The 13,522-nt window shown below is 45.5% G+C and overlaps 1 protein-coding gene across 1 annotated transcript in view; it reads right to left on the reverse strand.

The window, feature by feature from the left end:
- SEC24A (SEC24 homolog A, COPII coat complex component) overlaps window positions 1-13,522 on the reverse strand; it is a 321,040-nt gene that overhangs the window by 52,650 nt on the left and 254,868 nt on the right. The window contains 1 exon segment of the mRNA XM_040344770.1: window positions 2,803-3,009. Coding sequence (XP_040200704.1) covers window positions 2,803-3,009 — 207 coding nt within the window.

The raw sequence follows: 13,522 nt of genomic DNA on the forward strand, positions 1-13,522 counted from the left end.
GGAAATTTCTGCAGGTAAATGGCCAGTATCTAAATAATCAAACAGTCAAACACATTAACATTAGCAAATCAGTTCAGCCAGGTTGCTGAAAAGTTTTTTTAGCGTTTGTGTTTAGTAAAAAAATATATAAATATATAAATATATATATATATATATATATATATATATATATATATATTTGTAGAGATGTTCAGTAAATTTTTGTAGATATACAGGTGTGCAGAATTATCATGTATGGATATGTATAGAGGTATCTATGCAATTTTTGTTCAAATATTCAATTCACTTTCCACATCTCCTTTCTTGTTGCAAATTATGAGAAAAATAATTAAACGAGAAGGGTAGTATACCGTCCCGCCACCTTTTGCACGGCAGCTACACCCTAGTTTACACTGTCCAAACACCTTCCTTTGGAGAAAGAAACGTAGTCTTTTTGATGATGCGACTGGTGCGATTACTGCAACTGAAGCGACTTTCTTGTATATACTTGGATATTTTATTTCAGGTTCTTAGCTACGCCTTGGATATACAGTATATATGACCCGTCAGCAAGCAAATATATAGTAAATAGCTTAATGTTTTTATCCAATACAGTATTTTACAGTCCAACATATATGCGACCAACAAATTTTTACTGAATACAGACTTATTTTGCTTTCTCTAATTGCTCGCCGGTTGTAGATATGTCAGCAAGCTGTTCCCTGGATATTGACAGTCCAGTATTCCAACAGTCAGTACACTACAATATGCATCCAAGGATGACTCACCCCCTTGCAGCCACATTGTCAGCTTCTTACATGTAGGTTATCGGTCCGTGTCAGATTGGGGGGGGGACTCAAAAGCAAGACCTTTGAGACACAAAGAGCATGGAGAAATAGGTTTTCCCCTTTTTTTTCTTTTGGGGAGTTTCTGCACATAAGTGGCCATTAGCTAGGAAATCAAGCAGTCCAGCACATTAACATGTATATTCAGCCCAGCTAGTAGGAGATTTTTCAGCTTCTATGTATAATACAACAATGGATGGAAAAGTAGGCAGTCCGCTGATGCAGTATTGGGAGTCAAAGCAAAAGAAGGCATATATTTCCACTTTAGGCAGCAATCCTAGTCCTGCCTCAGCCGACCAGTCTCTTGAACAACATTTTCCCTTTTAGCAAATAAAAAGAGAGAAGTCTCCTACCCGGGCTTCGGACCTGCAGTTTAACCAGTCTAACAGCGTCTTGCAGCTCCAATAGTCTCCATGCACCCTCTCTCCTCCCTCCGTGGTCCCCGTCTCAGCTCCACTCAGCCCCAGATGGCTCCACCAGCTGCGTTCGCCCAGATAGTCCAGCAATCTGCGACCGCAGGAGCCCACCCCGCTCTCCTCATAAGGCTGCGCCACGGCACAGCACACACAGGGTGACCAACACCTCCTTTGCGCCGGCAACTACAAGCAGCCCAGATCGTCCCGACCACATCGCCACTCCAGAGCATCAGCCGAGGTCCTCCGTGCACAGCCGACAGCAAGTGACCCTCTGTGCCTTCAAGGTAGTGCCAATCTATAATCTAAGGGATCCGGTCTAGTTGTATTCAAAATGCCACTAGATATGTGCCGATCTCCAGCTCCAGCACACTACCTTTGGGTCTGCCAACACATTCAGCTGGAAGCTAATCAGCTAGCACCACTCACTTTGAAATTCTGTATAGAATATACCAAGCTTTAGTGAAAACGCGCTCACTGCCGCTCAGTTACATCAATAATGAGTTCAGCTATCATTCTAGTGGGTCCCTGCACATCTACTGGATCACACTCGGCACTTTATAAAATACAAGAGACATCCAAAGTTCTAAACTGGGTAAACTCAAAATGCACTGGATAGTGCTTTTAAAGGGACATTAAAAGCGTTTTTTTTTAATAACAAAAACATGTTATATCCATGCTGATGCTCCTGGCTCCTCCCCTTCAGCGAGTAATCCCAATAGCAAGCCACTTGCTTTGGGGGCACTGGTGCATGCATGCTCCCAATGCATCCCACTGCAGTCTCAGCCAATGAGGAATGAGACACCTGGGAGAAGCTCAGCTCTCGTGCACATTGCTGGATCGAGAGAGCTCAGGTGAGTATAGGTGGGGTCTCTGCACACAGAAGGTTTAAAGCTTAAAGTGGATGTAAACCCGAAAAAAATTAAAAAAAATAATAAGGCTTGCACAGTATAGGATTCCATGTCATCTGTGCCCAGTCTTGCCACGAAGAATTAATCAAGCTCTGAGCAGTCCTCTTATCTTTTTTCAGTGAGAAAAAAAAACTGACACACAGAGAAATAGGAGTCAGTTTATCCCCCCTTGCTGTAAGTGACAGGTGATTTACATATCTCATGCAGGAGGCATTCTGAGTGAGGCATTCTGTGTCCTTCAGATCCCCTTATCTCTTCTCCAGCCCAGCATGATTGGGCATGCTGAAGTCATGTGGTGACTTTTCTGGGTTTTGACTGGATGTTAGTGATCATAGCAGAAGTTCAGTGTAAGAAATACACAGGAGAAAATGCGTGTTGACAAGGAGAGTGTAGAGGTGGGTGCAGAGTCTACTGACATCAAGAATCAACCCACCAAGCTCCGGACAACAGACCCACCCACAGAATCTGCAGTTTTTCGGGTCTCATAACAGAGGGGAGACATTTGATAGGTAAGGATACACGCAGAAGGCATGTATATCCTTATAGATAACCCCTATGGCAGTCGTTTAGAAAGGATGAGAGTGGGTTTACATCCACTTTAAATGAAAGGCAACTAAATCAAGCACTAAAATAAAATAAAGAAACTGGCAGTACCTTAGCAGTAGATTTTTGGTTGGGTTCCTCTCTAGGTTTTAGTGCTCCAGCTCCTATTGTTGGCAGTTGTGTTTGGAAAACAGATATACGCCCACCAGTGGGTGATATCAGCTTATAGGCAGCTTGGAGTGCTGGTCCCAGTGCACTTTGCGTTTCGGAGGACTTTGTGAACATTTGTGGCAGGTTCTTCAGCAAATCTTGGACCAGCTAAACATAAAAATGATGAATAAAAGCTGATGTTACTACAAAAACATATAGATGACACAACTAATCAGCTACATGACTAAAACAATTGTGATGTAGATATATTCATCCTGCCACAAGCACTAAATTTACATAAAAGTAAAGAAAACCAAACCGAACTAGGATTAAGCAATAATGAATCTAAACTTTAGGCAGATGTTAAAGACAGAGGGCCATATTCTGAGTAAATCTCCGCCTGCTGCGCTTAGGGCACTTACACTCCGCTGTCCCAACTTACTGGAGCAGGTGTTGTATTCCCCAACCACTTGCTCCATAAGTTGGGACAGCGGAGTGTAAGTGTCCCGGCGTAGCCTGGCGGATCTCCAAGGGGGCGGCTTCTATTCAAATGAAGCGCGCCCCCGATACAAAAGAACTGGGCATGCGCCGGGCTGCAAAAAGCCCAGTGCGCATGCTCCAGTTCTCGGCGGAAAACGTCAATGACGCCGACGTGTGCGTCATTGACGTAAAGTCGTATACAAGAACGACTTACGTAAACGACGTATCCGACGAAAAAACACGACGGGGACCCGACGCCATCCGTAACATGGCCTACGCGAGACTTGCGGAAACTTACCCCTCATATAGCAGGGGTAAGTTTCCGCTTACGCAAACGACGTTAGCGACGGTTACGCGACGCGAACTCGTTCGTGAATCGGCGTAGAAGGATCATTTGCATATGCAAATGACTCCTTCATGTAAATGCCATCTAGCGGCGGCCGGCGTCATTGCATTTAAGATCCGCCAGTGTAAGTGACTTACAGATGGCGGATCTTAAGTGTATCTATGCAAAAATGATTCTAAGAATCAGGAGCATAGATACACGGGTCAAAAAAGGGAGTTACGATGGAGTATCCTGAGTTACTCCATCGTAACTTTACTCAGAATATGGCCCAGAGTTTAATGCAGCACTATATTTACTAAAGTGACCCTTGTGAGTCAGGTAAAAAATTGAAAAGCCAGTTTTCTGCAAAAGAAAGATTTTAAACTCACTTGCCAGGTAACTCATGCCTCCTCCCATTGCACCCTTCCAGCACTGCAGCCTCCATTAGACTCTCTAACATTCTACACTTTTGAGGGGGTGTTGGATGCCCTTTTTATCTGACATGTGCTTCTATCCTGACTCCTATATCATTCCAGGACGCAGCAGTGACATAGGTGTCAGACCATGGAACCACAGCTTGAAGTTGACCTGTTAATCCCCGTAGTTGATTTACCAATTTTACCCACTTTCTTTACAGGGGTAACAACACTATTCGCTCTGAAGTAAAATCGTGAAGAAGCGTTGACATCTGTGGACAGATCAATTAGTGTATCTAAACACTACTCTCTCCCCAGATTGAGTGTTATCTGTATTGTTCCTCCAGTGATATGGAGACACCCGAAGACAGGAAGTGCGCGACTGCCTGGAGCATCAGGTTAAAATAAAAGAAAAAAAAAAAAGCTTAAAAAAAAAAAAGCTTAAAAAAATAAAATAAAAACCAACCACCAATAAAGGATTGGTAGGCTGCAATATGTAATGGGGTGATACTGCGCTGGTCTATATAAATGTGGAATCGATGTTGATGTACTTTTAAAACAATACCACCAAATAATGAAAGCAGAAAAAATAATATGTGCTGCTGCAGCAAATAAATGTCAGATAGAACATCAACAGTATATAAATAGAAATTAAGCTGCGCTGCGTGAACAATAGATCAAATACGGTGATCAGTATGCCAACATAAATAAAATTGCATATAGTGCTGTTAAATACGTGACAACCATGCAAATAATAATGATCAAAAGTTCATATGACAGAAAACTTGAGTAAAGTGACATGTGCATGCATGAACCTCGGTGCAAAACACATGTAATGTATCCCAAAATAAAAAGTTCATGAAATGTTCAATCTCCTGTGCAAATTTAAATGCAAATCGCAGAAAAGTGCTGAAAATATCCCAGGAAACCGTGTATAGCAGAATAGATGAAAGCCTCCACCTCCTATCTCTAATCTGCTTACCGAATTGAGTGGATCCCTAATGAAAGAGATCGCATACACATTTGGCTCATCAGCCCAGTTGCTTCTCAGTCAATCCAGCAAAAAAGATCTCCACCTCTGTTTTCACAGTATTACTCTCCTGTCCGCAGATCTTCTTCATTATCCCCAGGAGAGCTGTGCGGTGTCCTGTCCAGCACACAGCACAGCTCTCCTGGGGATGATGAAGAAGATCTGAGGACAGATAGCAGTCTTTTACCTTTTCTCTGACTTCAGAGCAATACAGAGATAAGATCAATGTCCGTGTGGTGACCTGCTGCAGAGTAATACTGTGAAAACAGAGGTGGAGATCTTTTTTGCTGGATTGACTGAGAAGCAACTGGGCTGATGAGCCAAATGTGTATGTGATCTCTTTCATTAGGGATCCAATCAATTTGGTAAGCAGATTAGAGATAGAAGGTGGAGGCTTTCATCTATTCTGCTATACACGGTTTTCTGGGATATTTTCAGCACAGGAGATTGAACATTTCATGAACTTTTTATTTTAGGCTGCAATATGTAACATTTTGGGGGGTTCAATATCACTTTAACAGAGTCTCTCAGAGGAGCTGGGAAACAATGGGCTCGATTTACTAAAACTGGAGAGTGCAAAAACTGGTGCAGCTCTGCATGGTAGCCAATCAGCTTCTAACTCCAGCTTGTTCAATTAAGCTTTAACAGAAAAAAACAAAAACTTGAAGCCGATTAGTTTCTATGCAGAGCTGCAACACATTTTGCACTCTCCAGTTTTAGTAAATCAACCAAAATGTGTATGTCTGGCAGTTGATAAGGCAGCACACTCAGACAACTAACTCTTAATGAGGCGCTTCTGACGGTATGTGGAAATTAAAGTCAGCAGCTACAAAAACTGTAGTTACGGACTTAATAAGCAGACAAATCCAGCACTGTGCTCATCCAAGCTGTTTTTTTCACCAGTCTTCAGTCCCTGGCACCTTAACAGTGGGCAGACAGCTGTGAATCCTTGTGAGCTGGCTGCTCACTGCGTATGCCATGCTTTGTGAATTGTCCTGCAGTGTTCTAGGACCCGTGATGTGTCCCAGAAGACTGCAGGCAGGGAGGCCTAGGTGATCCGAGCAGAGGTGAGAGCGGGTACCTGTTCTTCCAATCCCCTTCCCATGCGGGGGGGGGGGATAGCTGAACATTCCCCTTTTGGGCAATGCTCCGCTTTAAAGTTTAACTTCACACACACACACATTAAAAAGATCTGTAACGTTCCTCTCAGAACATGATGATCAGTGTTTTTCAGGCTTCTAAAGTCCCTCCCAAACCTGTGGAATGCAAATTTTTTGTATTGAAATAGTTACTCATGTGCAGCAAAAGGAGCATTTTTAGCATGCAAGAGATTTGCCAAAAACGCAAGATATTAATCTCCCATGAAACAGCAGTAGCTGTCGTCGCTTTACCAGAGTCTTCCCCCTCTTAATATCTTGTGTGGCCTGTCCATCTAGTAACTCAATCCTAGTCAGACAAAAGTTCCCTTACCGAGTAAATGGACATCACATCCCCCCTCTTTGCAATTCTCTCTGCAGAGTCTGTGTCTAGATGTTGTCTCCTCTGGGCTTCCCAAACCGTTCTGGGCAGTATGGACCTCTGCAGCCCTTATTTGACCCAAAGGTTGGTGAGGCTCGAACCACACACGCTGGGCATAAGCCAGGGCTCCCTATACAGGACAATAGTGTCGGAACTGGGCTCGGCAGTGATTGTGGAGACCTGGCCGAGCTCAGAGCAAAGACGCAAGGGATATGTGGTGTGGAAGAAACATTAGGCACGAATGCAGACCGCAAGTTGATAAAAAGCCTAATGTCTTACTTACATACTTCACCAACATTACCAGTGCCAGCAGAACCCACATTGCTAGATGTGCTCAGAGCAGTACAACAATGTCCAAATTATTTGTAATTTAACTGGTCAAGTGCAAGGACTTCAAGAAGAATTTACTTTCCTTTATAAAGATGTTCAGAAAACATGGGAACAAACATCTGCTCTAGAAGGCCGTGTCGTAGTGATAGAATAGAAGACATTCTTCAGCTAATGTGCACAGATGTTAAAAAAAGGGGCAATGAAAAAAATTTACTCCACTACTCGCAAGTTAGAAGAAAAGTCTGAAAAATCGTCTTCGACTTATCAGGCTGGTGGGCCTAACCTGACAGTTTGCGGAAACATGGCTGGGAGATCATCTGTGACTTTCAGTAGAGGGCACATAGAGTACCTACTAGGCCTTTACCACCAGGAACACCCCCACGGCCATTCCTAGTACAACTTTTTTTTTTTTTAAAGGCCAGCCGATTAGTTGACCTGCATACAGAATGCATTATTTGTTTAAATATCAGGCATTAAAGTGCAGGACACATACAGCTCAGTACACCGTCCATACATGTCAGCAAGTGCCTGAACATGTGAATGTGAGAGGAGCAATGCCTCATGGGACATGTAGTCCTGGGTAGGAATTGAGTGGTTCTAAAAAGGCAGACGTTTTCTTGACCTTGCTATTGGGGCTCTATACTATAATTTGCAGCTTGCTATTGGGGTACTCTGAAGGCAGGAGGTGAAAGAAGTGTCGGTGGGGGCCCTGGAAGAGGAGGATCCAGGCTGCTCTGTGAAAACCCATTACACAGAGCAGGCAAGTATAACATGTTTTTTTTTGTTAAAAACAAAGAATTTAAAGACTCAGAAGATCAGCATCTCACCTTTTAGTACTACTTTAAAAGTGTTATATCTCCCTTCCACCCTCCATGTCTGACTCCTAGTTAAAATGCCCATATATCCTACCTCTGGGTGTATAATTTTATGATATATATATCTCCATATCCAAATCACCAGGGAGGCCGTATTAAACTGAAACGCAGGCCATACTTTGGACAGGTTGGTGGCTATAGATGCAGGGATTTTAGTTTTTGCATGGACTTGCACTTTAACGCTTTAATACAACAACAACAACAACAAAAAAAAGGAATAAAGACACATGCCAACGTTTGATTCCCTGTAAAAGGAGTTTCTAAACTGTTTAAATGACAACTCCAGACTAACAGCAGAATAGAGCACCAAGTAGAGCCAATTAACACACATACCATTCTAATGTGAGTGTTGCAGACTTTTCATGTCTGCTCAATGACCAAAGAAAACAAACAGGTTTATTACACTTGGCTGAGATGGAGTTAAAATCACCTACTATGGGTTAAAGTTACAAGATAGTTTCTGTATTGTAAAGCCAGGATATACTGTTAGTGATTTCCCTGAAATCAAGTGTAAGAAAAGGTTTCAGCGCAGGAGTCCGGTGCGGTTCGGGTACAAATGTTTTACCTTAAAATCGCACCTGAACCAGACTGAAAATTGCACAGGACTCAACTGTATTCCACTGATCAACCCTCAAGAGAAAGCAGACAGCCAGCTTGTGTTTACCGAGCCCAGAGAAAATAGCTGAACCAAAAGCATTTGTATTGTTTCTATTGGAACCCCAAATTATGAGGTTACAGTCTCACCATAAAATAAGTATTTAAAAGAATAAAAGAAGCACTCCAGCTCCCCCCAATATATATTACTTTCACTGTTCAACAGTATAAATACCCTTATAGTAGCGATTATTTGCTCTTTTTGTACTATAAATAAAACATTTGCATTTTAATAACCCCATTATGACAGGTGATACAAAACAAAGCATGCTGCTACTAAACGTCTAATGCCGTGTACACACGATAATTTTTCAGAATGAAAAAAAAAACGTTTCTTTATCGTACATCACGGGACACAGAGAAGCATAGTAATTACTATGTGGGTTATAGAGAGTACCTTCAGGTGTGGACACTGGCACGCCCTTAAGGCAAGAAGTTCCCTCCCCTATATAACCCCTCCCATACCGGGAGTACCTCAGTTTTTTGCCAGTGTCTAAGGTGTTGGTCACGAGTGAACATGTGCTCCAAGGAGATCCACTGGAGGGATCCATATTGGATGTAAAAAGCCGCTATGAAATCCGGATCCGTCCAAAGTGCTTCTGAGCCAAAGTGGACGGTACCCGGGCCCCGGTTAAGAAGAACGGGGTTTGGCCTGTAATGCTTCTCTTTGAGAGCTGGATCCTGGTTATTCAGTACTTTGGTCAATTTCCTAATACCAAAAGTCTACTGACAGGGTGCGATATGGGTCCAGGGGTGTGGTGTTCCTGTCCATGGACCCCGGTCCCTGAAGGTCTATAGACGCTGCTCTCCGTGATGGGTGAAGATTGGACTGTCTGTTTATGCAGAGTCCTGCAGCGTTGGATCAGGTAAGTGAAGGTGCTTCAGGACTTGGTCCTAGGAGTAACCTTCCTTTATTTGAGCCATTATGTTTGCCTAAAGCTATCTGTCTGTGCTTCTCCTATATGGTCCTGTGTGTTGTGGGGAGGAGGGGTATCTCTAGTCAGGTAGTTAGCCCCTCCTGTGCAGGTTAAAAGCAGAAAAAAGTTGTCCAAAATGTTTGGCTTCACTTGGCTTACCTGGTCCTCACATGGAGCTGCGGTGTTCCATCCTCATGCATGAGCGCGTAGCGTCATGCGCGCGCGACATTGATGTGTCTTAGGCGCACGCGCGCAAATGAATTTTTTGTACGCTGCTTCGGTGCGCACGAATGTGCGCGGCGTGCTCCGTGAGATGCGTGTGACGACATGTGCGCGCGTGCGGCTACGTGTGCGCGCGTAGCCTCGTGGTGCACGCCTGACAGCGGCGCGCGCGTGCGCGCAGGGGGTCTATCTCAGCTGTTCTCTATGAGACTTGAGATTACAGGACAGAGCAGGTCAGGTGATTACACCTAGTCCTTATATGCTCCAGTCCACCTAACTGGTTCTGGCTGACGGTGGACACAGAGATCTTGTGCACATACTTTCAGTATTTGGTACTGGTGGTGGACAGTGACATCTGCTTAAGGCGCATAGTGGGCTCTGCACCTTGCCAACCATCAAATAGCAGCGTCAGTGCTGGTCTATAGGTTCGCAAGTAGTTGCAACTATTGTGAGTACCTCAGCTTTATCATGGCTAAAGGCTCAGGGACTAGAAGCAAAAAAGCAAAGGGATCGCCATCTGGCTCAGAGGATCTCGGGCATGCTCCTGCGGCTGCTTCCTCTCCTGATAAATTGAAGGAGGCCCAGGGTGAACCATCAGGGCTGTCAGATGCCTGTTCTGCCCTTGTCCCACCTGCTCCAGTTTTTGTGACACAGGAGGCTCTGGCCTCAGCTATGGGGGGTCTGGAGCAGAGATTAGCGACCTTGATTGCATCCTCTCTCAAGGGAAAAACGCACAAGGTCCCCCTCTCCCTCTGAGGAGTCCCTCGATTTGGGGCATGCATCCTCAGAAGAGGTTGATTTACCCTCTGGAGATCTGGCAGAAGGTCAGCTGGAAGTAGTGGACTCTGAGGATTCCACTTTGGGAGAACCCTTTTCGGCGTCGCAATCCGAAAAATTGTTGGTCCAGTCCCTCACTGAGATGGTCCGTTCGGCCTTCAAGTTGCCACTTTCAGAGCCAGCTTCAAGTGCAGTCTCATCTTTAGGCTCCTTAAAAGCTCCTCAAGCTAATTATTCCTTCCCGGTTCACCCCCTGCTGGAAGGACTTATCTACAAGGATTGGGAACATCCAGATAGATATTTTCTTCCTCCTAAGAAGTTTTCGGTTTTATACCCCATGGAGGAACAATTCACAAAAAAATGGGGCATCCCCAAGGTTGACGCAGCTGTGTCCTGCGTAAACAAATCTTTGACCTGTCCAGTAGACAACGTTCTGGTATTCAAAGATCCGACAGACAAGAGATTAGAGACTTTATTAAAAACCTCTTTTGCTTCGGCGAGAGGAATAACCCAGCCTGCAATTGCGGCTATTGGGATTTGCCAGGCCTTGAAAGACCAGTTTAAAGGGGTCTTAAAGGAATTGCCGGCACAACAGGCCCAGAATTTGACCGAGTTTCCCAGAGCATTATGTTTTGCCATAGATGCTATTAAGGACTCCATTCAGCAGTCCTCACGTCTCACTCTCTCGCTAGTTCATATGCGCAGGTTACTCTGGCTGAAGAACTGGTCTGCTGAAGCCCCGTGTAAAAAATTACTGGCGGGGTTTCCCTTTCATGGAGAGCGTTTGTTTGGGGAAGATCTGGATGCTTATATTCAGAAAATTTCCAGTGGCAAAAGTACACTGTTGCCAGTAAAGAAAAGGTTTAGGGGTTCCCCCTCCTTTAAGAGATCCTCCTCTCCTATCCCTAGTACTTCCGGTACCAGGCAGTTCCGACGGCCTCCTGGACGATTCAATGCAGGTGGGAAGCCACAGGGCCAGCCTCAGGCTTCCAAAAAAACCTTGGAACCGTAAGCCACAGGCCAAGCCAGCATCTAAGTCAGCATTATGAAGGTTCTCCCCCACTCAGCCGGGTGGGGGGAAGGCTTCAGCTGTTTGCGGAGGCTTGGCTAGACAGGATCCAAGACAGGTGGGTCCTCTCTATGGTCTCCGGGGGCTACAAGCTGGAGTTGAGCGAATTTCCTCCACCGCGCTTCTTAACCTCGAACGTCCCAAAGGACCTCGGCAAAAGAAGGTCCTTAGCATTGGCCTTAGATCATCTGTTATCCCAAGGGGTAATCAGAGAACTGCCAGTGGAAGAACAAGGTTTGGGGTTTTATTCCAATCTCTTCACCGTCCCCAAACCAAACGGGGATGTAAGACCCATCCTGGACCTCAAGGCCTTAAAAAAGTTCCTAAAGGTCCAATCATTCCGGATGGAATCGATCAGGTCAGTGGTGGCCTCCCTGCAAGGAGGGGGAACTACTAGCGTCCATCGATATAAAGGACGCATACTTGCACGTTCCTATCTATCTTTCTCGACCATCAGAAGCTGCTTCGCGGTAAATTAGCGCCACTTCCAGTTCGTGGCCTTACCTTTTGGTCTGGCCACCGCTCCTCGTGTTTTCACGAAAGTATTGGCTCCACTGTTAGCCTATCTAAGGTCTCAAGGCATATCCATAGTAGCCTATCTAGACGACCTATTGGTGGTAGACCGGTCAGTGGCCGATCTAAACTCAGCGGTACACAGAACCGTAACATTTCTGGAATCCATGGGTTGGGTTCTCAACCTGGACAAGTCAGCCTTAATGCCTGTGCAAAGGCTCGAATATTTGGGTCTACTCATAGACACAAAGCTAAAAAGGGTCTTCCTGCCCCAAAGGAAGTTTGAGGCTTTAAGAGAACTAGTTCAACTAGTCAAAGCAAAGCGTCAGCCTCCCATTCGCCTCTGTATGAGGTTACTGGGAAAGATGGTAGCCTCGTTCGAGGCCGTCCCATTTGCGCAGTTCCACTCAAGGGAGCTTCAACATGCCATTCTGTCCGCTTGGAACAAAAAGGTTCAAGCCTTGGATCTCCCTATGTCTCTCTCCCGGTCAGTCCGGCAGAGCCTTTGTTGGTGGCTGGTTCCCCGGAACCTGCTAAAGGGGAAGTCCTTTGTTCCCGTGACATGGCAGGTTGTGACCACGGACGCCAGTCTGCTAGGCTGGGGTGCAGTCCTGGGAGGTTTGTCTCTCCAGGGGAAATGGTCAGCCTCCGAGAGGTCTCTACCCATAAATCTGCTGGAAATTCGAGCAGTCTATCTAGCCCTGTCAGCTTGGTCAGACAGGTTGAAGGGTCTTCCGGTCAGGGTTCAATCAGACAATGTCACTGCCGTGGCATACATAAATCACCAGGGGGGCACAAGAAGTCGTGCAGCCCAAAGAGAGGTGAATCGAATCCTGACCTGGGCAGAGAAATATGTCCCATGCATATCTGCAGTGTTCATTCCGGGAATAGACAATTGGCGAGCAGACTACCTAAGCCGCCAACAGGTGCTTCCAGGGGAATGGACTCTTCACCCCGACATCTTCCAGAGCATTTGTCAGAGGTGGGGAACACCAGATGTCGATCTTATTGCATCGAGGTTCAATGCAAGGGTGGGCAACTTTCTGTCCCGGACAAGGGATCCACTTGCTTACGGCACGGATGCACTGGTGTTCCCATGGGACCAGTTCTCCCTAATGTATGCGTTTCCTCCGCTGCAATTATTACCCCGTCTTCTTCGCAGGGTAAAGTCGGAAGGAAGACCAGTGATTCTGGTGCCTCCAGCGTGGCCCAGAAGGGCCTGGTTCGCGGACATTGTAAGGATGTCCGTGGGGCAACCGTGGTCCCTTCCGCTTCGGCCGGACCTATTGTCCCAGGGGCCAATATTCCATCCTTCCTTACCGTCTCTCAATTTGACGGTTTGGCTATTGAGTCCCATATCTTAAAAGAAAAGGGGTCTCTCTAATGCGGTGGCATCTACTTTGATTAATGCCAGAAAACCGGCATCCAGACTTATCTATTACCGAGTTTGGAAATCTTATGTGGCCTGGTGCGAGACCAGGGGTTGGCATCCCCGGAGGTATTTCATTGGCAGAATTCTGGAGTTTCTGCAGTTAGGGGCAGACATGAAGTTGGC

The sequence above is a fragment of the Rana temporaria genome, chromosome 3 (genome assembly GCF_905171775.1).
Source record: "Rana temporaria chromosome 3, aRanTem1.1, whole genome shotgun sequence".
Taxonomy (NCBI): Eukaryota; Metazoa; Chordata; class Amphibia; order Anura; family Ranidae; genus Rana; species Rana temporaria.